Source organism: Lissotriton vulgaris, chromosome 2_1 (assembly GCF_964263255.1).
Source record: "Lissotriton vulgaris chromosome 2_1, aLisVul1.2, whole genome shotgun sequence".
Classification (NCBI taxonomy): Eukaryota; Metazoa; Chordata; class Amphibia; order Caudata; family Salamandridae; genus Lissotriton; species Lissotriton vulgaris.
Genome location: NC_141687.1, coordinates 28,746,159 through 28,772,478, shown reverse-complemented (window position 1 = coordinate 28,772,478; position 26,320 = coordinate 28,746,159). Strand labels below are relative to the sequence as shown.

At 46.6% G+C, this 26,320-nt stretch overlaps 1 protein-coding gene across 1 annotated transcript in view; it reads right to left on the bottom strand.

Moving 5' to 3' along the window:
* Positions 1-26,320, bottom strand: part of LOC147729493 (uncharacterized) — a 2,015,126-nt gene that overhangs the window by 210,851 nt on the left and 1,777,955 nt on the right. Inside the window, 1 exon segment of the mRNA XM_086954003.1 lies at positions 22,820-23,966. Within this exon segment, the coding sequence (XP_086810129.1) occupies positions 22,820-23,966 (1,147 nt within the window).

The window sequence follows — 26,320 nt, the reverse complement described above, 5'->3', positions numbered from 1 at the left end:
GCTTGGATTACTGTAATGCGCTGTTGATCTCACGAAAGTGCCATAAACAGACTCCAGGTTGTCCAGAACACTGCAGCTCGGTTGGTAACCACGCCCCCCCCGACCCCCAAGAACAGCCTCCCTCCCTTTGCTTCATAAATTACACTGGTTACCCATAAGGAAAAGGATTACATTTAAAACATGCTGTATGGCACACAAAGCCATAAACAGATCTTGCCCCAGCTACCTTAAGGATACATTTGTTAACTATGTGCCCTTTAGACCCCTCCGCTCTGGAGCTAAAGCCCTGATAGTAGTCCTTCGCTTTAAAAGGTGGTAAGGCTTTTTACCATCTCTCCAAACTCTGCTGGAACAAACTCCCTTTACATCTGCGTCAATGCACGGATGACCTCGTTTTCAGGAAAATGCTGAAATCATCGCTGTTCTAATCATTTCACCTCAGCACTCCATAGGCGGTCTTAGCGCAGAGATACTCTCATGGGGTGATTCACACGCTCTATAAGCACATAAACATAAGTCCTAATCAACTTTTATCAAAAAGAAAAAAAGAGTAAAAAAAAGCATTCCACATAAACTATGAGGGTCAGGGCAAGAGAGAGCCATCTTCCCATCAATAAAAAGGTAAATAAAAATCTTAAGGCTCAACCGCAAAGAATCATAAAGCAAAATCAGAGGGAGAGGCGCAGACTTTAATCTCGTCAGTGTATAGAATGTTTGCAAAACCGATCAGTGTACCAAGCAAATTACATTTTTTAAAAGATCCAGCAGACGCAATGTAATCCCATCATGAGGAACAGGAAGGATGGTATCATCCTCCACACATCACCAATCGCACCATCTATTCACATAGGGAATATAAATTCAAAAAATGGTCAAACTAATACAGAGCCCATAACTCTAACTGGGACCCAGCAGGATCAAGATCGTAAAGGACAAATGGGCCAATCATGGGGGTCTATTATGGACCAGGAACTCCTGACAAACGGAGACCACTCATTACAACAGGATAAATATTCTATTGAATCACCTGCTAAACAAACGGCACACAAATCTCAATTTCAGAGCACCGGGGCTCACCAACCAATTGAGGTACAAGTAAAAATCAATAAGCATCTCTCAAACCTCACACAACACGTGACAATAAGTGAAATTGATAGAAAAATACAAACACCGACTTGTACATTACCGTCGCCTAGCTTACAAAACATCACAACAAATGAGGTCCTGGGAGGAAAAAACCAAGGCAGAGAGTGAGTAGAAGCCCCTAGTATGCTGGTTCAAACATCGGAATATAGGTTCCCACACAGTAAAGACAACACACAAAATCCCCGAATAGCTGAAAGTGAATCTCTTACTAACACTACGGTAAAGGACAAGCATTGCCAAAACACTGATATCCATTACCCAGTAGTAACAACAGACTCATGAACAATATGGGATATTTTTTTTAAAACATCTCAACTCACACGTGAGGCACTGAGTTATCAATCAAATACGATGGATGTCCAAGTGGATTTGCTTAACATGGCAACAACAATATCAAAGATTGATCAAAAACTGGCTAATCTGAACAAGTTGATAACACAAGCCCTAGTATATGTAACCACTTTAAATACAGACCACGCCTGTGGGCCGACAATCAACAAACTGGCATCAATCCGGAAAGTCCTTTCTTCCCTTATCGAAGACCTAAAGACACAATCAGCTCAAATAGTAGGCAATAAAACAAATGCGACAACCGAGCAAATCACCAAAGAAAAGTTTTTAAAAAAGGGGCTTAGAAATTCAAACACAAACATAATAATGGACCCAATAACCATTACTCAACTAATAGCAATTAGCGGAAAGCCAGATTAGGAAAATAAACATGAAAATCCAACCAGCAATACCGAATCAAACCAGTCACGACGTATGAAGAAAAAACTTTACAATCTTTAAATCATTTCTTGGAATGTGGCAGGCATACACAAAGCGCTTAAACAAGTAACAGCAACAAATATATTGCAGGAAGGAGACATTGTATGCCTACAAGAGACCTGGGCCACAGATCATGTACTCCTTGAAGGCGACACCGGTTTTCATAAACTAGCAAATGTAAAACATCTAAAACAGTTAACAGTAAAAAGGGTAAAAACAGAGTCAGACATGTTACAGGCACTCGTAATGGAGGGAAAAGGGGACAGAGATAATAGATCCTCAATCCTAGTTCAAAGCATATATTTAAACGCACACGGTCCGTTAAAATTGGAAGCTACAAAAAACATAACTTCAATACAGGAAATCTTACACACTGAATCGCTATCACTTAAAGTGACAGTGGGAGACTTCAATCTGCACTATCTGGGAACAAATATGAGTGACAGGTCATGTCCAACTTGCTCTGAAAGAATTTTGAATTCCTTCTTGCAAAATTATGATTTAAAGTCCGCCAAGGAAACCTGGAAAAGTTTGGATTCCAAAAACTCAGGAATTGCCACATTTAAGAACTGTTCCACAATTGACTACATCTTTCTATACAACCTTCTTACTCAGAAAATAGTTAACTTTGAAGTAAAATCACTCGAAACTAGTGACCGCAAATTGCTGCAAGTTGAACTAAATACTAGCATCATACAGATGGAACAAGTGTCTGTGGTATCCCATTCAACAGGGATTGAAGAACACACATTAGTTAGAAGGTTTAAATGGAACAAGCACCAAGCCATGTGATTTAAATCATAGAAAGAAAAACACGAGTGTAAAGGTAAGACTCCAGATAACTGGACAACTGACCAGCCTGACTCCGTGTGAAGCGGTCGCTCCACCCTTCCTCCTGAACCCATAGCGCTGTGACTGGTATCGTAGCGCTGCTCCCCCACCACTGCCACACTTTAAATTTATTTCAATTGAATTTTCACCCGCTCTGTTGCGTAGCGCTCCGCATTGCTTTGTGTCTTTATAATACTTAAACTGTGAACGCTCCGCATTGCTTTGCCTGTTTAACATATTTCACTTGTGAACTCTCCGCATTGCGTTAATATTTTATTTAATTTAAATTGTGCCCGTGTGTTCCACCGCCAACTCGCATCACAGCGTCCTGCTGTCCTGTTGTTGTCTCGTCCATTTTGTTGTGCCTGCAGCCCGTCCCTCCCCCTAGGCTCCCGCCTCCCAGCTCCCCCTCCCACGCTCCGCCCCCCTCCACTTCTCCATTTATGTCACAAGGACCTACGCGCAGCGTTCACGCTCAGCGGCTGCGCCCCATGCGCGCCGAAGGTGCGCCAAAGGTAAGCCCGTCTACGCCCGTCCGCGCCTGGACCTCGCCCAGCGCCAGACCCCCTGGTCCCCGCCGTACCCAGCCCACTAGAGTCACATATAATGCCACAACTCTCCTCGCCCTCAACCCCGGACGCGCTCCACAATGCGGCGAAGCCACCCCAGGGCGCACCCACGGACCATTCGCCTGCCTCTCCTGCAAGTTCAACTGCTTCAGGACCCTCACCAAATCCACTCCCCCCAAACATAGCTCCGACTCTAACCGCCTGAACTGCATCCTGCTCAACACCCGCTCGGTCCACAGACACGCAACGGAACTCTGGGACCTACTCAACTCTGCGTCACCGGACATAGCCTTCCTTACAGAAACATGGATGAACACATCATCAGCACCCGATATCGCCATAGCCATACCGGACGCTTACAAGATCACTCGTAAAGACCGCACCAATCATACAGGTGGAGGCATCGCCATCATCCATAAGAACACCATCAAATCACGACCAGCTCCGATGATAATCTTGCAACCGCCGAACATCTCCACTTTCAGATCCACACCGACCCTAGGACCACACTTAGAGGCACCCTCAAATACAGGCCTCCAGGTACCCGCAGTCAATTCAGCGACGACATAACCGACTTCGTCAGCCCACATGCCCTCGCTTCCGAGAACTACATTCTTTTAGGAGACTTCAACTACCACCTTGAAAACAAACACGACAGCAACACCACCACCCTTCTGGACAGCCTGGCCAATCTCGGACTCAATCAACTTGTTGACACCCCCACCCATGTAGCCGGACACACGCTCGACCCTATCTTCACTTCCAGCAAGCACATCTCCTTCGATCGCACCACAGCTCTGCACTGGACGGACCACAGCTGTGTTCACTTCAGCTACAAAACCACCCTGACCCACAACCGCCCACAACCTATTCCCCGGAGAAACTGGAACAAAATCACCTCTGAACAACTCCTCACATCACTCAACCAAAACCCTCCCACCCTCTCATTGGACCCAAACCAAGCGGCCACCAATCTCAAGCAATGGATCACCCACAGTGCTAACGAATTGGCACCCCTGAAAAAACACCAGATCAAATCAGCCAGCAAAAAGGCTCCCTGGTTCAATGATGACTTTAAAAAATCCAAGAAGCTTTGCCGCACCCTGGAGAAAATATGGAGAAAAAACCCAACCACCGACAAAATGTCCACCCTCAAGGCAGCCACCCGCAAACACCACCAACTGATTCGATCCACCAAGAAATCAGCATTCAAGGATCGTCTCGACAACAACACTCACAACAGCAAGGAACTTTTCAACATCGTCAAAGAATTCACCAACCCCACCGCTACATCCAACGACATCACTCCCTCCCAAGACCTCTGCGATGCGTTATCCTCCTTCTTCTACAACAAAATTGCCGACATCCACAACAGCTTCGAGAATACTCCCAGCGTTCAACCCTCCCCACCCCTCTCAGATCCTACTCCGCCAACTAACAACCTTACCGCCTGGAACCCAATCACCACTGAAGACACCATCCGCCTAATGAACTCCATCCACTCTGGCTCGCCAACCGACCCCTGTCCCCACCACATCTTCAACAAAGCAGACTCCATCATCGCACCCCATCTCCGTGATGTCATCAACTGCTCGTTCAACTCTGCCACCTTTCCAGAAAGCTGGAAACATGCCGAACTCAGCGCCCTCCTGAAGAAACCCACAGCAGACCCCTCTGAACTTAAAAACTACCGACCCATATCCCTCCTCCCATTCCTGGCCAAAGTCATCGAGAAAGCAGTCAACAAACAACTCGCCGCCTTCCTTGAATCCAACAAATCCCTCGATCCATCTCAATCCGGGTTTCGAGCCAAACACAGCAACGAAACCGCCCTCATTGCAGCGACTGACGACATCCGAACACTACTGGACAACGGTGAAACAGTGGCCCTCATTCTACTCGACCTCTCCGCCGCCTTCGACACAGTCTGCCACAGCACCCTTATACAACGCCTCAGCAACATCGGAATACAAGGAAAAGGCTTGGACTGGATTGCCTCATTCCTCGCTGGGAGAACTCAAAGAGTCCGACTCCCTCCGTTCAACTCTGAAGCCACTGAAGTCATCTGTGGCGTACCACAAGGATCTTCACTCAGTCCCACCCTCTTCAACGTTTACATGAGCGCTCTCGCCTCCATTGTGCGTCAACACAACCTAAACATCATCTCGTACGCCGACGACACCCAGCTAATCCTTTCCCTCACCAAAGACCCTAACACCGCCAAAACCAATCTTCACGAAGGCATGAAAGAAGTAGCCGAATAGATGAAACATAGCCGCCTAAAACTCAACTCAGACAAAACGGAAGTGCTCATCCTAGGATCTTCCCCCTCTGCCTGGGACGACTCTTGGTGGCCCTCCGCTCTGGGCACAGCACCCACACCCACAGACCACGCACGTAACCTTGGCTTCATCCTAGACTCCTCTGTCTCGATGTCCAGACAAGTCAACGCAGTCTCATCCTCCTGCTTCAACGTACTTCGCATTCTCAAAAAGATCTTCCGTTGGATCCCCCTCGAGACAAGAAAGACTGTCACCCACGCACTGGTCACGATTCAACTGGATTATGGTAACACACTATACGCCGGAATCTCAGCAAAATTACAGAAAAAACTCCAACGCATCCAAAACGCATCAGCGAGACTCATATTAGACATCCCTCGCCAAGATCACATCACCGCACACCTAAAAGACCTCCACTGGCTTCCCGTCAACAAAAGAATTACATTCCGCCTTCTCACCCACGCACACAAGGCCCTCTACAATCTAGGACCCGAATGCCTCAACACTCGACTGTCCTTCTACAAGCCCACCCGCCAACTAAGATCGTCCAATCAAGCCCTCGCCGCTGTCCCGCGCATCCGAAAATCCACCATGGGTGGCAGATCCTTCTCCTTCCTTGCTGCCAAGACCTGGAACTCACTCCCCACCCATCTCCGCCTTACTCAAAACACCATCTCCTTCAGAAAAGAACTTAAAACCTGGATATTCGACAAATAATGAACCCCTTACCCAAGCGCCTTGAGACCCTCTGGGTGAGCTGTGCGCTATACAAATACCCCAACTTGAACTTGAACTTGATTTGTGCTCTAAAAACTACACTTATCAAAAACAACAAAGTCAGCCCACATGGAACGAAGACATACACCTCAAAACTTAGACATAACATAAAACTAAGCACAGTAATACGTAACCTGTAGAGAGCTAAAAGAGCACAAAGGATTGCAGGAACCCAAAAAACAATGGAAAAGTGCAAAGATCTATCCAAAAAGTGCAGACATCTGCTAAGGTCTCTTAAACAAAATGAAATAGAGAAGGACTGGATAACGATACATCACAAACAATGTCAGCTTTGGCAATTTATAGCCAGCCTGGAGAAAGGTAAAGTAGACAGGCGTAACTCTGTACATGCAGATGCATGGTTGAAACAAGTTTCTGCAATTTATATTGAAAAGGAAGGAGGCATTGACCTTGGAATCACCGGGGTCTGCCTCTTGGCTAGCTCAAACACAGACGAGGAGGTCTCCGTGGAATTTATGGGCAAAGAACAAGACTGTACCACCGTCGAAAAAGTAATAAAAAAGATAAGAAAAGAGGGGGCACCCGGGCAAAATGGTCTTTCAGGAGCAATCTTTAGAGGAGACCCAGTATATTGGAGAAAAATCGTATCCAATCTGTTTATCAAATGTCGATTGAAAGCAATGGTGCCCAATTCATGGCAAGGGTAATTTTTACATCCAATATTCAAGAGAGGAGACAACACAGAGCTAAAAAATGATAGACTAATTGACCTTTTGGACATTGAAGGGAAAGCCTACGTCAGCGCTAAGCATGGGCGAATTTTGTGAATTCGCGATCCGCGAATTTGCGGATTTGTGAATTCGCGATCCGCAAAATTCGCAAATTTGCAGATTTTTGCTTTTTGCGTGTTCGCGGGGATTTTTGCGTCTTCGCCAGCCGCTTGCATAGCAAAGTTACCCATGCAGTCATTTATGGGAGAGGGAGAGAGAGATAGATAGATAGATAGATAGATAGATAGATAGATAGATAGATAGATAGATAGATAGATAGATAGATAGATAGATAGATAGATAGATAGATAGATAGAAAGAGAGGGAAAGAGAGAGGGAGAGAGAGAACGAGAGAAAGAAAGAGAGGCCGGATCTCTGAAGGGCCAGATTCCTGAGTTGCCCCTACAGAACATACAGCTTTTTATTTTTAGCAAAATGCATATGAAAATTGTGCTGTAAAGGTCTCTTTTTGTTTAACCCCTCCTGACAACTCAAAATGGGTGTATTTGCCATCCTCTCCCTTCTTCCTGTTTTTTATATCTGTAAGCGCTTCCTGATGAGGTTAATTCCTTGGACAGGTGCCTCGTTGCCTACTTGTAACTATTCTCTGACCCTGCTTCAAGGGTCAGAGCAGGGTCAGAGAATAGTTGCAAGTAGGCAACGAGGCGCCAGGAAGCAATTAGCAGCAGGTGTCCTAGTTGAAGTTAATTTGTTTGTAACCCTTTTGTAAAAGGTTACAAAGAAATTAGGTTCAACTTTTGCACCTGCTGCTGTAACCCTTGCTTGGCTGAAAATTCGTCCCCGCTGATTCGCGATTTCGCGAGATTCGCGGATCGCAAAATCGCGGAAAATCTGCAAATTCGCCCGCGAAACTGATTTTACGCCCACCCTTAGTCAGCACCTTATTGAATGAATTAAATAGATGGATTAAAGAGAACTCCATCCTCCCCCCCTACCAGACTGGAGTTTGTAAAGGCTGCCCCACAATTGACAACATCATGGCCATGTCGTATCTAAGCCAGCAAGCAAATGGTAAAAATAATAAACTAATCTGTGCATGCTTCGTAGACTACTCAGCTGTGTTCGATGGGGTGCCTCGATACAAGCTTTGGGCCAAATTGCATAACTGGCATATCCCAGTAGGTCTTCTCAAAGCCATTATCTTGTTGTACAGTAACACCTGGATCAAAGTAAAGCTAGTAGACAACACCACAACAAAGAAGTGCTTGACAAGCCATGGATTAAAACAGGGATGTGTACTTGCTCCCACATTGTTTAACTTATATACCGCTTATAAGCTTCACAATGTAACTCTGAAAATCGGAACCAACAAACTTCAAATATTACAATACTCAGACGATTTAGTGGTACTAGTCCACACGAAAATCGGGCTACAAAAGGACCTAGATGCCCTCAACAATCACAACAAAAGAAACAAACTTATAATAAATGCTCAAAAAACTAAAGTAGTAATTTTTGGTCATTTCTCCAAAAAGCACAATTGAAATGGCATGTGGGCAAAGAGATGGTCTCTACTGCGAAATCCTACAATTAAGTTGGGTGCTGGCTAAGTGAAATGGGTAAACAACGCTACATCTGCATTAAATGAAGGCCAAAGCACAGTGATTAACCTATGCCCTAAGCAAACTACATGAGCTAATGCAAAGTCCAACGACAGCTCCCATCAGAAAAGTAATACAAGCCAAAATAAGGGCAATTGCAGGGTATGCACAGTAGGCATTCCTGGCTAAAATGGAATCAATGTTAGACAAAGCACAATGCCAGGCCTATAAACGCATTTTCAAAGTGCCTAAATACAATCGCAACAGCCTAACTCGCTTGGAATTTGGACTGAGGAAACAAAAAGAATGTTTGGAAATGCATACGAAATACTACTATCAAGTACTTAAAGCCCCAACCAGAAGCTTAAAGAGCATGCTGAAGCCGATCTACAGGGGGTCAGTTAACCCGTTGCAATGTTATATGGAGGTAACAGTGGAACAGTTGGGTTAATCAATTGAAAACTGGGACCAAGGACCGATAAAAACTTAATTAATAAACAATGCTACCACCTGTCACATAAAAATGACCTAGCAGACTATTTAACAGGAAGAGGTCAGTCAGTCAGTCAAAATATCTTTATTCGATTTAGTTAAAAATCATACAAAGAGATAAAAGCATTTCATACATTTTAAAATATATACAATACAACTATTTACAGATCATTTACAATAACAAACAAATCAGAGCATACGTGGGATTAGTACATTTTTAGGTCATTTGATAATACACCAGGATCTCACATCTTAATTAACACAGTTTTACAGGGGCCATTGATCTAATAAATATGTTTTTTGGTTCTAGCTGCAGCCACCAATAAGTTAGCCATACAAAAAGTAGTACGTATGTTAGTCAATGATTGTAAGTAGAGCAGGGCTGGTCTCACTTGTGTGAAGCCAGCCTCCTTCAAAACCGGTACCAGGTATTTTTTTCTTTGCTCTAAATAAAACCCACAAATTATAACAAAGTGCATGGTGTCTTGGGTGGAAAAATTATCACAACTACAGGGGGGGGGGGGCTAGTTCAGGTCTTTCCCATGTTTTAAAGTTGCCCAAATAAAAATGTAACAAACTAAACCTGAACTTAATTAGAAGGAACATGTGAAATGGGATCAGGGAACAGGAAGAGGTCCACCAGGGCTGATAACATCATATGCAGGGCATAAAACCCAGCCCTATCATAGCCAAACACTGGGAAGGAAAGCACTAAAAACATTTTATGGGCCAGATTAGTGCCCCTCCCAATTAAAAAATTAAACCAAGGGTGAAAGTCCATTGAACACAAAATCAAATGTAGAATTTGCAACTTTAAATCTGCTACACTTGATTTGTTGTTGTCCCGGCATACTACAGCCCTGTCAGAATCTTTTAAAACAAATATAGCTGCGTAACGGGGTCCGGACAATATGAAGAAGCAGCTTTGGTTCTTTTTCCTGCACCTTACCGTCAGACTTGGCCAGATTTGGGAGACACATGACAGAGCTGCGTCTTAGGCTTATTGAAGAAGAGGGGCCAGGCAATACAAAAGGCAATCTGGTCTGTTAAATAATCAGTCTCCAGCAATCAGTTCGTGATGACGCCGTTTTAAATACCAACCTCAGTACCTGAATCAAATTTGAAGTAAGGTGAACTGGCAATCTCTCACCTTTTTTTTAATGTATATAACTTATCTTTTTTTTATTTGGTTTAGATAATGCCTTACGTAAACTAATTTTGTAGAAATGCTTTTAAACAATTGTGATTCGAATTTTCTTTTTTTAATTGTACGTAAGTCATATCGCAAATGGTTTTAAGTAACTGTGCAATAAATAAAATTCATTTGAAAGGGTGACCAACACCATAATGTTTGCCTACAGTGGTAATCTATGAGGTTACATGTAACCAAACACATTTCAATGACTTGTAACAAAGTGTGATAACAATCCACTATTAGAGACCTAATGACCGTACCATGTATTTTTCAGAGTAAATAAGCCAATCTGACCTGTTTATTGTGAAAAGGTATTACAAATTACCTTTTTAATAACTTTTCATAATAAACAGGCCAGATCTATGGCATGTGACTTAAGATATCCCTGCTTTCCAGTCAAGCTTAGAGCTGTAGCGTTGGCTTGTCACTATAACCCACTCAGCCTATTGGACTTACCATAAGCTTTGCCAAAAGGCAACCATTAGGCATTCAGTCCTAAAATGGCAAATGTATTCAAAATTACAGCTGGCAAAGCAAAGTAGTATCTTTCCTAACAGAGATGAACAAGGAATCTCATAGTGCAAATCTTCCACTCTCTTGGTTTGCCAGTGGGGGAAACAAACACCAAAATCTTAGCCTACGAGCGTAAATTATGTGATTCCATGTAATAAAAAAACCTATCTGTAGGCTTTAATTCAGAGTAATAACAATCCACCCTAAATATCTTTCACATATGCTTTTAACACTCAATGTCAGACCTACTTCCTTTATTGGAATTTCTCATAATAAACACGATATGATTGGCTTGCCATCATAACCAACTCAGTCCTGCTGCATCGAGTATAAACTTTGCCACAAGAAAAAAAGTGCAATATCTGCAGTCCTTTTAGTGGAAGCACACAATTTTGGCCCAATCTAATCCTGTACTTGTGGAATCAATATGTGAGTGGAGCATAAGTCCTTCTATCGGTAGGACTCTGAAAGTTCTGTTTTGTTGATATCATAAGGTCTAACACAGTTGCATTGCCAAGCCAGACTTAAACATCCATGTTTGTTAATGACTGCCCTCCTCCCATCTGTGCTGCTGCCAGAGAAAAAATCCATAAATCATCTAGTTATCTAAGACTCTTCAATAGTATTACAATGTCATGTGTGTTTGCCTGAAAGTGCAAGCTCAGGCAGCAAGATAAACACAATGATCAGAAATGAACTGTGTGGAGGGCAAGCACTTTTTCTGTGGCAGTAGGGAGGACGTGGCCTGGCCGTTTGGGCTGGACTGTTCCCATGAGTAACACAGTCAAGATTGATTTGCATATGGCTGGGTCTGAACTGGGGTGGCGAAGTGAGCAGAAGAATGATGATGAATTTAACCCAGATTTAAAAGTGACTGTTGATGACTGTATGAAAAGTTCCAGCACACTGGCCTTCATCTTATTGTGCTTGCTTTGTTCGCCCTAACCTGGAAGAGTGTGCCCAGACGTGGGTCCTTTGCTCAAATTGCCACTACATTCAAGGTAGCCTAGTTGATGAGGAGTGTTACCCTGAAACCAGTCCCAGGATGCTTGTTTCCGGTCCTGGCTTGGCAGTTCGGGCTGGACTGTTCCCATGAGGCACAGGGTCAAGACTGATTTGCATATGGTCATTTCTGAACTGGGGTGGCAAAGTGAGCAGAAGAACGATGATGGATTTAACTCAGTATAATAGTGACTGGGGCGAGTGTCTGAAAAGATTCAGCACTCCGTCTATGACCGTATTGTGTGTGCTCAGCATACAACTTCTTTCCAACCGAAATATGTACTGCTGACTCAACATGTTGGCAGAGCCAAAGCTCCTCTCCTGGTGAATCTTACACAATTGTCTGTCGATAACTGCTCTGCCAATTAAGACCAAAAAATCAGCAAAAGTATGTTTGAATAGTAATGGAAAGTGCTGTTCAAAATGTTATTTTACGAAAAACAAAGTAAACCCAAGGATACATAGGGAACAAAGATACATATTTTAAAGGAACAACTGTACCTACAAATACCAGTTAGTCTCGAATGGTGTCAATGAATTTAATTATGACTCAACTAGCCCTATTAAATTAAATATACAATAAAGGATCAGTGTGGGATTTAACCAACGTTTCCATAATATACAAATGTAAGGCTCAAAATCAATGCCTGTGGTTCAGCTGAATTGTGGATATTTATACCGTGACTTACATGGAATCATTTCTATTCATGTCACTTGTAAATTCCCCTGCATATATTAATCTGTGTTCTTTTGGCGCTACCCACTACTTTTGTTTGCTAATAAATACGGTTTTTAATTAAGACACCGAATCATATCTACATACAGTTTGAGACTACCTGCTTTTTTGTAGAGACCGCTGTTCCTTTAAAAGTCCAGGATGTTTGCATGCAGACATGGCACCAGCATGCACAGCTCTGTACTTCAGTGGGTCTGCCCAGTGCCTCCTCTGTGCATCTCAGTCTCACACCTCTGCATACTACTGTTGCTAATTCCTTAACACTCATGATCTCTTTCACTGTTTTACTGTTCATACCTCATAGTGAATTACAATACCAGGCAGGAGCACACAAGTCTAGTCGGACATCTAGGGAACACGTACCTTTTTCACAATGTCCATTAAGAACTTCGCCATCTCCTTCTCTTTTGTTTCTTGGTCCATGAGGGAGACCTTCTCGGAGATGGGGAACTGAGTGAAAGATGACACACACGTTATGCATAGGAAGTGGGCACAAAGAAAGACACATTAGGTCACTGTAACTTCACCCATGGGACATATACGGTTTGATTTCTGGCACGAATGACACAAAGCGACACTTACAGTGACAAATGATGCAAATAGGCAAAAAAGGTTTCAGAGGAACTCATGCAGACAGACACATTGACTTGCTGACATGAAATTCAGGACCTTTTCGCAAAAAGTATGCTTTTTGATTGCAGTCCACCTATGAGGTGCAGTAGTATGACAAAGGTGCCCTGGGTAAGGTGGTACTTGTACCCCTTACTTAGATATAGTATACCTATATCTACCTATATAGATAGACACATATAAACCTATAAGTCACTCCTATGGCAGTGCTTGAAAATCCTGAAGACAGAGGGCTTGGTTTTATGTGAGGGGGTGCCCAAGCATGAGCTGAGCCCCTCTGCAGCTTTCGGAATACCTTCCTTATAGCTGTTCTATGATACAGCCATACCATATACTCTTAAGTGCATTATAACCTTGCAGTAAATTCTAACTTTGCAATTGCTGCATCAAAAGATGTCGTGTTTGGTGTCAAACACTTTGGAATACTACTCCCCCCCCCCCGCTAGTCCTGGGGGTGGGGGTCGCATTCCACCCTTTTAGAGAGAGAAGACATGTACACACTGGTAAACCCGGTAGAAGTTAAACAGAGCCCCAGCATCACAAAATGGATGCTGCTGCCACAGACTTGAGTCTGACCTCCTGCTGCTGGGTGAAACTCCGGCAGGGGAGGCTTGGACAATAGGTTTCCTGTCCAGGGAGGTGCCAGCACCTCCCCAGACAGGCTTTAGTGTGTTGAGGCAGGGTGGGTTGCCTTCAGTGAATGCTTTCCAGAGAGTGCCTGGGGCACACAAGGTGTCCAGTGCATTTTCCAGTTTAAACCAGTTGCTGGGGCACTCAGCCCCAGCTCTGGTGCGAAACTGGACAAAGGAGAAGGGGTGTAACCACCCCCTCTCAGGTCCTCCCATAAGTGGGACCCTAGAGTTAGTCCAACCCCTAAACTTAGTATAAGTATAGGAACCCAGTCCCTAGGACTTTAGATTACCCTGTACAAAACTCTGAAACATAAATCTTGAACCTCTACATTCCATATCGATTGGAAGACGGAGGAACTCCTCCTTGGGGTCCAGGAGTGACTACCCTGTTCAAACAGGCACCAACGAAGCAACCTTGCCGGTGTACATTTTTGAGGCTCACACTGGATCCCGCAGAATCTACGACACAGGACACAGACTTCTAGATATCTCCAAGGCTGAAACGAGGTCCCAGCAAAGCTGAGACCTGTAGCTATCATGAGAGACGTGGGACTAGAACTCCTGGACATCCTGCACATTTGCTAGTGCATCGACTTCCCAAGCTTTTCCGAAGTTGTGCATTAGGCTACTTGTAGTCCAAGCCCTGAGCACCTTTTGCACCGAAGCTTCGAGGCCTACACTCCACGAGGCCCCTTCGCGATCCCTGGTCTGTCGACTGGTGGGTCCCCACAAAGGAATCTACTTTGTTTCTTGGCCTTCCCTGGATGCTCGAGATGTGCCCTGACTCCCCTCCAAAGGGTGAGTCCCTCAGATCTTGCTGGTCTGCTTTGAAGCCAATCTTTCCATCTTGCGGGGGTTGCTGTTGCCAAGGCTTGTTGGGTCCAATCCGGATACTGACACTGCAGCACTCGACATAAAACATGGGACACCAGGAATGCAGCTCCTGGTTGTCGTCGACGCCTCCTAGACCTTGTGATGGAAGAGTCAAGCTTCACCTACATCACCCGAAAGCACCCGACATCGGCTGGCATCTTGTTGCCTTGCTGGCCACTGGCTAGTTACCCAGACTCTGTCGCCTCTGCTTTCAGGTTCTTCAGATCTCTGATCCATCCGGACACTCTTCACCTGGACGCCTGCAGCACTTCTTTGCAGATCTCCATTGGAAACGGTGACGAAACCCGTTGCGAAAAGACACCTATGCACCCGGCTTACCTGAATGAGGTAACACGAGTACTTCGGTGCTCCCGTGGGTCTTGAATCTCGAAGTGTCCAGTACTGAAAGGGGTTTACCGTAGTCCATTCCTAAGTGTCCTTATTCTTTAAAACTCCAACTTTAACTTCCTCCATAGAAGTCAATGGTGATTTGAGGCTGTGTTTAGACACTGCAAGCGTCCCCTGTGGGTCTCCTGCGTCCCTACCTTGGGTGGTTCCTGGTTACCCAAGTGGTTCTACAGGCCCTAGGCCTGGTCTCTATGTTGAGAGCGGTACTTATACCACTTTCTTATCATATGGTTTGTGAGGCCCCTAAGGCAAAACGTATACTGTGCTAGTTTACTGTGTGCTATTTAGGTTCTTGTATTGTACTTTTGCCTCTAGCCTCATAAAGAGACTAGAGGGATGTGTTTAGAATAAATACATATATTTTATATATATACCTGGTGTGATTCTGCTTTCATTTGATCATTCAAGAGATTATAGACCGGTAAAACAAGCTACTTTACATTCCTTCAAGGCTTAGCCTGAAGGCTGCTCGCCACAACTACCACTAGGATAGCTTTCTATGAATGTTGTCTAAACCTACCATCAATAAGGGTCGTTTGGACTGGTGCCCACTAGAATAGTGGATATCATATGCCAGGTCAACTTCTCACATGCCCCAAAGCAAAAAACTGCCTGAAGATCTTTGTCATTACACATGCAGCCACGTTGCTATGATGTATGCTATTAATCATGGTTTCACACATTTTATGACGTTTTTCCCAACTAAAAACACAGCAGAAAACTTTGTCTGACCCTTTGTTTAGGTCTGTCTTGGAGTTAGCTTTATCTGTTTTCTAGCCTTATGTCTTAAAATACATTGTAATAAAATACAGAAGTGGCCTGATCCGTTGCTGGGATGCACACATAAGGATGTTGTGGTGTTGACAAGGTTTTAGAGTGCTCAGCAGCTCACACACCAACCTGCTGCTTGAAGCGTGAAGCATCCCAGGCAGCTGCTGCTTTATGAGTGGAGTTATGCAGAGTTAATCATGTTTGGATTGCTCCAAGATGGCCGCCAAGCTACTTCTGAATACTGCAGCCACCTTGGGATGATAAAATATTAATGAAAAATGGAGAATGCCAGTCTAACATGGCCACTCACAAAAAAAGTGAACGTGATATACAATACTATTCCAGTTCTTCCTCACATGTTAAATTTCCCAGATTTTAAATAGTGTGTTCCTAATGATTATACAGTATCACTAAAATATCAATTGACACCACTAGGCCCACGCTGCACCTCCCTTACGAGGCCTCAATAGCCAGAAACCAATGTGTGGTTGTGATTGTTTCCATCTGAAGTGGACATGATCTGGTGCTAACCTAGTAGGATCAAAGATGATTTTCTAGGGCTGGTCTCTGCCTAGAAAGGCACAGAGGGTTAAAAACAATGGGGCATTTTCTCAAGAACGTGCGATAACCATTGCAATAGTAACTTATCGCAACTTCCAACATCACAGTCTATTGCGGGAAAATAACGCTGTGTTAACGAAGTATTCTCAACACGGCGACACCATGCGAAATTCTCCAGATAACGCGTCAATTGACGCATTAAAATCAACACCATGCCGTAAAAATGCAAAACACGAATGCAAAAAAAGTTGCGATGAGGCCAATCGAGATACTAAAATCAGCAAAAACCAGCTACAGGCCTGCAATTCACAAGCTTCAGGCGGAAAAAAACCACAATAAAAGTAGAAAAAAAACTGACAAACAAATCCCAAACAACAGCGAAGCACAATGGATGTTGCCCGAGCAAGTACGGAGAAGAACCAGAACCCCACAAGCCCACCAGAGGACCTGCCTGGGAACTCAAGGTCAGGGAAGGCCAAGGAGAAGAAGAGTAAGAAGAAGCACTTCAGTCTGAAGGAAAACAGGATCCTGATAACAGAGTTGGTCAAACACCATCAACAACTATTCGTCACCTCTACTGTGTCATTAGCAACAAAAAATGGACTATGGCAGTCCATCGTGGACAAGGTGAATGCAGCTGGAGTGCTGAAGAGGACAATGGAAGGGGTCAAGGGGCACTGGAATGATGTCGAGCGCAAAACCAAGCTGAAACTCGCCAACAACCGGAAGGCTGCAATGTAGACTGGAGGTGGGAGTCCTGCGCCACAGGAGGACCTAGACGAGATGGAGGAAATGGTGTCCACAGTCATCAGTGGAGAGACGGTGACTGGAGTTGGAGGACCGGAGAGTGCTCATCATGACAGGACACAACAGCAACAGGGTGAGTAACGACCACGGTCTGGGAGAACGTGGGGAGATGGCCACAATGGCACACATGCACAATTGAACTGAGCACATTGGCGGACAAACCAAGCCCCAGACCCCAACTCACACCAAGAGACCAATGTACCCAAGTATGCAACAACTCGGCACTGTATAAGCACAGAAGGCAAAGGCACATAGCAGAAAAGGGATAAGGGGCAGCAAACCAGAGCAGCACGGCCACACCCCTGAAATGCAGCACACACACATAACATGCGGAGCACATCAACACTGACAACAATGTGGCACAAACCGCAACACATTCACAACAGAACACAGGACAAATCTGGTGCCGATTGGGTGTAGACACTGGCCAATCACAAGTGGCATTGCAGGGAAATGTGAGATGACAATGTACAAGTACAAACACACACACGTCGGTTGTCGAAATTTCCACTGTCCCCCATTGAAAAGGCAGCTCCTCCCAAACAGCCACGATGTACACAGTCATACAGTCTGTATGTAAACATGTACAATGGGACTACACACAGTTGAACACATTGCTAAACTGCATCTCCCCTTCACATTGCAGAGGGACAATCAACACCTCCTGTATAGCCCAAACCTCTCTTCTCTGATGACGAAGAGAACCACCACAGCTTCGACTCCAATGCCCTCCGAGAGTTCATTGACAGCCTTCTCAGCGCACCTCCAGGAGCAGGGCAGCCCAGATGCAATAAGGAGACTCCACTCCCTGCACAGACCTCACAGCAGGCAGGACCCACCACCAAGGCTGCCTCCCAGAACCCCCACGAAGAACACATGGTCTTCCAATGCCGTGTGTTGGGATGCCAGGAGCAACTGGCTGAACAGGTGTGGGTGGGCTTCAATCGCATGGCAGACAAACTAGATGCCATACGTGGGTGTCTAAGTCCCATCAGGGACCCCTCACAGTCAATAACGGACACCCACAGTCCGCTCAATGCTCACCAATGAACCATGCCTGACAATGCCAGAGCCCTGCCTCAGAGTCAAGAATGACTGACTAGTCAGAGTGGCTCCAGCGAGCTCGCCCAAGAGGTGGGAAACATGCGGAGGTTCATGAAAGAGTGGCTGCCACGGCTGCACACCAGGGAGTGGTAGCTGGGTTCCTCACTGACCTAAAAAACATCCTCATGGCAATTCTGCCACAAGGCCTGGCGCTGATGCATGCTGCTGCTACCACTACATCCACATCTCCGCCCCTGATGTGTCTGTGTCACACAGTGCGGCAGACATTCCACTTCCGGCCCCTGAGGTGTCACTGCCACACAGTGCTGGAGAAAGGCCAGCACCACCCACACGTGAGGCACATGGAACAGCAGAGGACGAAGAGGCAGATGAAAGCACCATCTTAGTGAGAAGGAGGCAGTAGCATTCATCTTCAACATCTGGCCAGTTTCAGCTTGGTTCTGCCCTCTGCATCATCACCTTCCACTGTCCCCCAATACACTCTGGGACATTCACCTAGGGCCTCCCAACAGACTGCCGTATTCTGTTTGATCGCCAATGACACAGCAAACAGACTGTGGACTGAAATATTCCTCTTTCTTTGGGCTTGTCATTCCCTGAAGGGTTCTGGCTGGCTCTCCACGGGCCAACATTGTAAAGTGGGGTTTGCATGGCCCTGTAGTGCTCCAGATGCAACACTCCACTTAATGTGAATTAAACATTCTGAATCACACAGATGTGTCCTGTTTTTCATGTGTGGTAGTATTGATGTATGTAGGGTCAGTGAATTCCTCCTACGTCCATGCGGCTCATGTCGTTGGACTTGGGTCACAGGGTGACACATTGCCAAATGTTGACCGGGTGGCGCCGATGCAACAACAGCGACACACACATTTGTTCCTTCCTTGTCCAGCCCCGTACGGAACAACGCCCAGAGGCTCGGGGTCATTGTTCAAACCCTTAAGCTGGACTGGCATACGCCAGGCCAGCCCATTATGCTTACGCTCCAGGTGGGACAACAATGCTACATGTGCCAAGACTTCCCTGTAGTGATCTGCTGCTCACAGGTCTAGTTGTCAGCATGCCACAGCCACTCCCGGTGAACTTTGGTACACTAAGGTAGGGACACCGTAATTGCTGAGCAGGGACACAGCATGCAATGATGCCCCATCTCGGCGGTCCGGACTGCTCAAGTTTTGTGTGCCCTGCTGGACCTCAGTGTAGGCCTGAGCCAGCAGACAACGAGGGCCTACCGCCATGTGGCGTCGCCTCGCGGGTCACAGAGTCAGTGGCACCTCAGGAACTGAGCGGGTGTGCAGGCTGCAATGATGCCGGGTGCACTGGTATGTCCTCTGCCATGGAGAAATCAAGACCCAGCACCAAATATGAGACCTGGTGGCCTGCAGAGAGGCGCTGCATGATGTGGAGGGTGCCATGTCCGCGGGCTCCGGGCTTGTGCATTCCAGCAGCATGTGGTGGGCCCTCTTTTCTACACGCCGGTGGCGGGAGGTGAACAGTAAGGCCTTGGAGTGCATGGGCAGGAATGCACCGCTGGGCGCTGGGAGGGGCTGGGTCACAGCTGCCTGGGTGCTCAGGGTTGGGCATCCACCACGGGCAGTGGGAGGGGCTGGGGTGCAGCAGCCTGGTTGCGCAGGGGTGGGCATGCAATGCTGGGCAGAGGGAGGGGCTGGGGTCCAGCTGCCTGGGTGCGCAGGGGCGGGCATGAACCGCTGGGCAGCGGGAGGGGCTGGGGTGTAGCTGCCTGGGTGCGCAGGGGTGGGCATGCACTGCTGGCTGGTGGGAGGGGCTATGGTGCAGCTGCCTATATGCGTAGGAGCGGACAGGCAATGATGTTGTGTGCATTTGTATGTACTCTACCATTCATGTATCTGAACTCTGTTTCAGATGAGGGGTCTGTCTCACATGTGGGACCTGATGAACATACCAGCACGTGGTTGGAGACACACCGGTGGCAGCAGGTGAGCAGTGTGGCCTGGGTGTGCAGTGTTGGTACTCTCTCTCCATGTCCCTCTCTTATTTTCTCTATCTCTCTCTCCCCCTCTCTGTCTGTCTCTCTCTCCCTCTCTTTCTCTCTCTCTCCTTCTCTCTCTCTCTGTCCGTCTGTCTCTCTCTCTCTCCCTCTCTCTGTCCGTCTATCTCTCTCTCCCTCTCTTTCTCTCTCTCTCCTTTGCTCTCTCTCTGTCCCTTGATGTACACAGGACACACCTTCTCATCGTCATTTTTGTCTTGCAGGCTGTAACCTACTGATTGTCCCAACAGGTGCCACCATGTGTCTTCATTTCTGTTCTGTGTTTGTTTCAATACATTTTCATTTGTTGCTTCAAAGGTGAATGTGTGATACTCATTTTTGTGTCGACACATGCATGTAACCAGATGTGATTGTGCGACATCAGGCGGTTTATTTGGTACATGATTCCGTGTAGTTGATGTGGCATGTCTTTGTCCGGGTGGCGGGGACCGGGGGGGGGGGGGCGGGGGGGGGGGGGGGTTCTGGGGGTGGTAGCGGTGGGTGTCGTGGCCTTCCTGGGTGTCTGGGCTGCATGATCAGTGGCTCCATGGCTCTGGGCTGGGCTCTCGTTTGTGGTGCAGGCTGTGGTCTGACATTACACCAGGTGAGAGCAGGTGTTCGTTTCCTGATGCTATCGCGCCTTATCGTATGTTTTGTGATCTTATCGCCGATCTGGCTGGTCTTTGAAAATGTTGCGGAGTGGTGTTGTCGTAGCTTTTTGCTCGGGAACACCTACTCTGCATCTCATTAGCAATAGTTGCGGGGGTCATCTGTGGCGATGTTTTTTGCGTCTGCTATCGCAGGTAAACTGGTGCTATGGGCTGTTAACACCAGCTTGTCAGTGGGGCAATACATTTCTCGCGACTTTGGCTGCGATAAAGTGATGTTAACTCAGCGATAGCTCCTTAAGAATAAGTCCCAGTCTCTCTAGAGATTACTAGTATTGACACCTGACTGTTTTTCTACCATCACCTCCGGTATTTTAATGTCACACGCGGTACAAAAATAGCAAAATCACATGAAACAGGTTTTTTTTAGCTTATCTGTACACACTTTTAAGAGCAAGCATTATGATCCCTGAATAATATATAAAGGCAGAAAAGTCATGTTACAAATAAATACATACAATTTTATTTAAAGGCCAATTTAGCAATATGTTTAGGCCTTTGAAGACTCTTCAAACAATAACAAATGGCAGTTTTTTTTCTCTTCGATTATGGCGGACCTAGTGGTCACCATAGAGTGAAATTAATTGAAACAAGCATTCAATAATTTTGTTATTTGTTGCACGATACGCCGTAGTATCCTGTTTGACTAACATAATTTCCTAACTACTTACACATATGTTATGTATGTTACAAGCTATTTATAAAGTGCACATAGACCAAGAAGGTTTGCACAGAAAACCTGGACCCCCCCAGTAAGAGCGGTGAGCAATACACATGCTCTTGAATTCGATCCTCGCTTTCACCGGGAGCCAGTGGAGATCCTTCAGTCGGGCTTTGACTGAGACTCGCCATGGGATACCGAGGAGGGTCCTTGCCACGCAGTTTTGAATGATTTGGAGTCTATTGAGCGTGGACTGTGGGGCCCCAAGGTATAGGGCGTTTCCGCAGTCGAGGCGGGATAGAATCAGTCCTTGGACCATGATCCGTCTTGAGTGAAACGGGAGAAGAGGGAGGATTTTGCGAAGTAGCCTTAAAAGCCCGAAGCATGTGGCAGCAAGCTTGGTTGCTTGGTAGTTGAAAGTGAGAGTTCGGTCAAGCCAGATGCCGAGACTCTTGATTTGTTCTTAGGGTTGCGGGGGACTGCCAAGGCAGAGGGGCCAGATGGTATCAATGGATTTGGTGATGTTGTTTCCCAGGAGCATGACCTCTGTTTTATCCCCGTATAGTTTTAAGCAGGAGCCCGACATCCCAGCGGCAACTGCTTCCAAACATTTATGTAAGCTGTGGTGGGAGTTGAGAGGTGGATCTAGCGCTACCACCAGCTGTGTGTCGTCCGCATAGGTGACAATTTTCACTCCAAAGGGGCGGACGACATCAGCCAGGGGGCTGAGGTAAACATTAAAAAGAGTGGGGCTCAGGGAGGAGCTCTGAGGTACTCCGCAGTTAAGGGGTTTACTGGAGGAGGTGAAGTCTTTCTCAAATACCTGGAAAGATCTATCTGTGAGAAAGGATCTCATCCAGGTGAGTGCCGTTCCAGAGATTCCTATCCTGCCGAGGCGGTGGAGTAGATTATTATGATTTACAGTGTCGAAGGCAGCACTAAGGTCGAGTAGGACGATGGCCACTGACCCACCGCTGTCTAGGATCCTTCTTGCTTCCTCCGTCACTGCAATCAAGGCAGTTTTGGTTCCATGACTGGGCCTAAAACCCGTTTAAGTATAGTCAAGTATGTTATTTGATTCCAAGAAGTGTGTCAGGACAGAGTTGACATACTTCTCAAGAAGTTTACTGAGCCAGGGGAGAAGGGAAATAAGTCGGTAGTTGGAGGGATTGTTTTGATCGAGGCTGGGTTTCTTTAGTAATCCCTTGACCATTGCTCTCTTCCATGGAGGCGGGACGATGCCGGTATGGAGTGAGGAGTTGAGGAGGTCCTGAATGGTGGGTGAAATCTGACTGGTGATAGGGGTGAGAACCCGGAGGAGCCGGATCAGTAGGTGATCCGGATTTGATCTGTAGCATGATACTTTCTAGATTGATGAGATCAAGGGGCGGGATACTATTGAGAGAGTTTGGTGGTGCTGTCGCAGAGCCTGTGTCAGCAATGCCACTGGGCGAGGTGATGGTCTGAGAAAAAGAGGAGTTGATGACTTCTATTTTGCAGTAGAAGAAGTCCGCTAGCTCCTCGCAGTGGACCTGGGTGTTGTTGTGCTCCTTTGGAGCCTCAGGTAGTTGCAAGAGGGATTTGGCAATCCAGTAGATCTCCTTGGGTTTAGAAGCTGCCTTGTCGATCTTTGCTTCAAAGTATTTGACCTGAGCTCGTTTGATGCTAGATTTATAGCTTTTAATAGCTGCTTTGTAGGCTGTTTTGTCGGCTAGTAGGTAATCGAGACGCCATTTCCACTCGATTCGTTTGCAGGCGTGTTTGGCCTCCCGGAGATCTGTAGTGTACCATGGAGCTGTCGGGTTTCCCCGCTTAGGGTGGGTACGTTTTAATGGAAGTACCAGATCCAAGGAGCTGGCAATCCATCTATTGTAATTATCGTTGCCCTGGATGGGATTGGGAGTTTTGGCGGGTATGGTGAGCTCTAGGTTGCCCCGCCATTCCGGCTGGGGGATTTTGGACCAGTTGCGTGACTGTTGAACAGTCGGGGGTTTAGGTGGAGGGTGATTGGGAAGGGTCCAAGTGAAAGGAATAAGGAAGTGATCGGTACAGGGGAAGGGGGAAGGGTTTCCAACGTGAAGGTTAGGGCAATTGCTGAATATGGGGTCCAAAAGATGACCCTTTTGGTGAGTGGGCCCGGGGACAAGTTGCTGTAGTTCGAGGGCACCTAGGCTGGAGGAAAGTTCTCTAGCATTAGGGTAGTTAGGGTCGTCCAGGTGGGTGTTGAGATCCCCCAGGATTGTGAAGTTAGCGGAGCTGAGTGCAAGGTTTGCAACTGTTGGGGCAAGGTTGGAAAGAAACTGTCCTTGTGTCCCGGGAGGACGGTATATGAGCATACCAGAAAAGGTATGTGTGGGACTGAGTTTTATAGTGAAGGATAGGCATTCGCTATCTGGGAGACAGACGGGGGTGCTAGTGACTTCGTATCCTGTTTTGTAGATCACTGCTAGCCCACCACCGATTTCCGTTTTGCGGTCAAGGCGGAGTATTTGGTATCCGGGTGGGAGAGTTTGTACCAGATCGGGTTCCGAGTGTTCCTGCAGCCACGTCTCTGTGATAAAGAGGATGTCTGGGTTTACTTCCTCTATCAGTAGAGAAATTTCCCTGGTGTGCTTGGGGAGTGATCTGCAGTTGAGCAGGAACAAGGAGTATTGTGTGGGTTTAATTTTAGGGTGGAGTAGAAAGTAAAATCCGCACTGATTGCAGGCGGGGTGTTGTATGGATGGATCCCATGCGTGTAGGCAGGGAGGCCATATTTCCTGCTTTAGTTGGCGGAGGGAGTGGGGGCTGTGGGTTCTGACCTGGTATGGTGATCGGGCAGTGGCGGTGGCCCCTTGCCCCGGTCGGCAGTGGACGGCCGCAGACGGGCTTGCTTTTGGCACGCCATTGGCGCGCATGCGGCGCGCCCGCAGCGCGCGTCCGCTGCGTGTCATCACCACCCCCTTTTCTGAATAATTTTTGTCCACCATAAGCGTGGAAGGGTATACTCAGATGTGAGTCCCTAGCTCATTGCACCATCAGGATTCAAGCAAGCCGGGCCGAAGACGGCTGAAATGCCAGAAACCGGTCCCCGGTAGCTTGTTTCCTTCCCAGTATAAGAATTGGCTTGGTAGTCTGGTCTGCCCTGTTCCCATGATGCACTGGGCCAGGGTCAGACTAATTTGCATATAGCCAAGTTCTGAGCTGGGATGGTGCAGTGAGCTGAAAAACGGTGATGGATCAAGCCCTGATCTTTGGACTGGCTAAGAGTGGTCTGCTTAATTCAGACACTCTGTTCATCACCACCCCCTTTTCTGAATAATGCGTGTCTGGGGAAGGCACATTTATATATGAGAGGGGGGCGTGGCCTCTGGGCCGTGGGCGTAGCCTGTGGGCAGAGGATGGGAAATGGCTGTGAGTATCACTGTGCCGTGGCAGCGTTAAAATCGGCTGTGCGGCGAGTCAGTGTTGGAAGAGGGTGAAAGAATGCACTAGGTGAGTGCAGTGCGAGTTTAAAAACAAAGTAATAGTTACAGTTTCAATTTTTTCAAAAACGAGCGTCTCTCGGCTTCCGCCTCAGGAGTGTTGTGCCTCTGAATGCGAGCTATTAGTCAGCGCGCTTCTTATAGCCGAGATGAGGGGGGCGTGGCCTCTGGGCTGTGGGCGTGGCCTGTGGCTGAGGATGGGAAATGGCGGCGAGTATCACTGTGCCGTGGCAGCGTTAAAATTGGCTGCGCGGCGAGTCAGTGTTGGAAGAGGGTGAAAGAATGCACTAGGTGAGTGCAGTGCGAGTTTAAAAACAAAGTATTAGTGACATTTTCAATTTTTTAAAAATCGAGCGTCTCCCGGCTTCCACCTCAGGAGTGTTGTGCCTCTGAATGCGAGCTATTAGTCAGCCATCTTCTTATAGCCGAGATGAGGGGGCGTGGCCTCTGGGTCGTGGGCGTGGCCTGTGGGCTGAGGATGGGAAATGGCGGCGAGTATCACTGTGCCGTGGCAGCGTTAAAATCAGCTGCGCTGCGAGTCAGTGTTGGAAGAGGGTGAAAGAATGCACTAGGTGAGTGCAGTGCGAGTTTAAAAACAAAGTATTAGTGACAGTTTCAATTTTTTTTAAATCGAGCGTCTCCCGGCTTACGCCTCAGGAGTGTTGTGCCTCTGAGTTGTGCATAAATCAAGGAGTCAGAGGGTACATGTAAACAATGTAGAAAATGAATAACCAGATATGGTATTCTCAGAAGCCTTCAATAAAAAGAAAACAACCATCTTTGGAAAACTGCATTATTTAATTTTCCAAAGCATTAGTGCACCAAATTCAGGACAGTTGCCAGCTTTAAAAGATAGAAGCAATCAAGAGTCAGCTACTAACTTCCACTTTGCACCTTCAAGTCAATTATCCTTTATTGATCCGCCAGTGCTTTTAGGGCATCCTTCTGTGAAGCCAGAGGTGCTCTCTCTAGGAGCAGTAACAATATTGTCTCTACAAAGGAAGTAGTATTACCTATCAACCAGCAATGTGGCTTATGCCATGAGGGTCAATTAAATGATAAAGCAACAGGCAGCGTCTCATTTCAAGGCACAGGCGATCACATGTCAACGTGTCTCCACCTTGGGCAACAGCCTAACTCAGTTCACATGGATTATATAACCCTA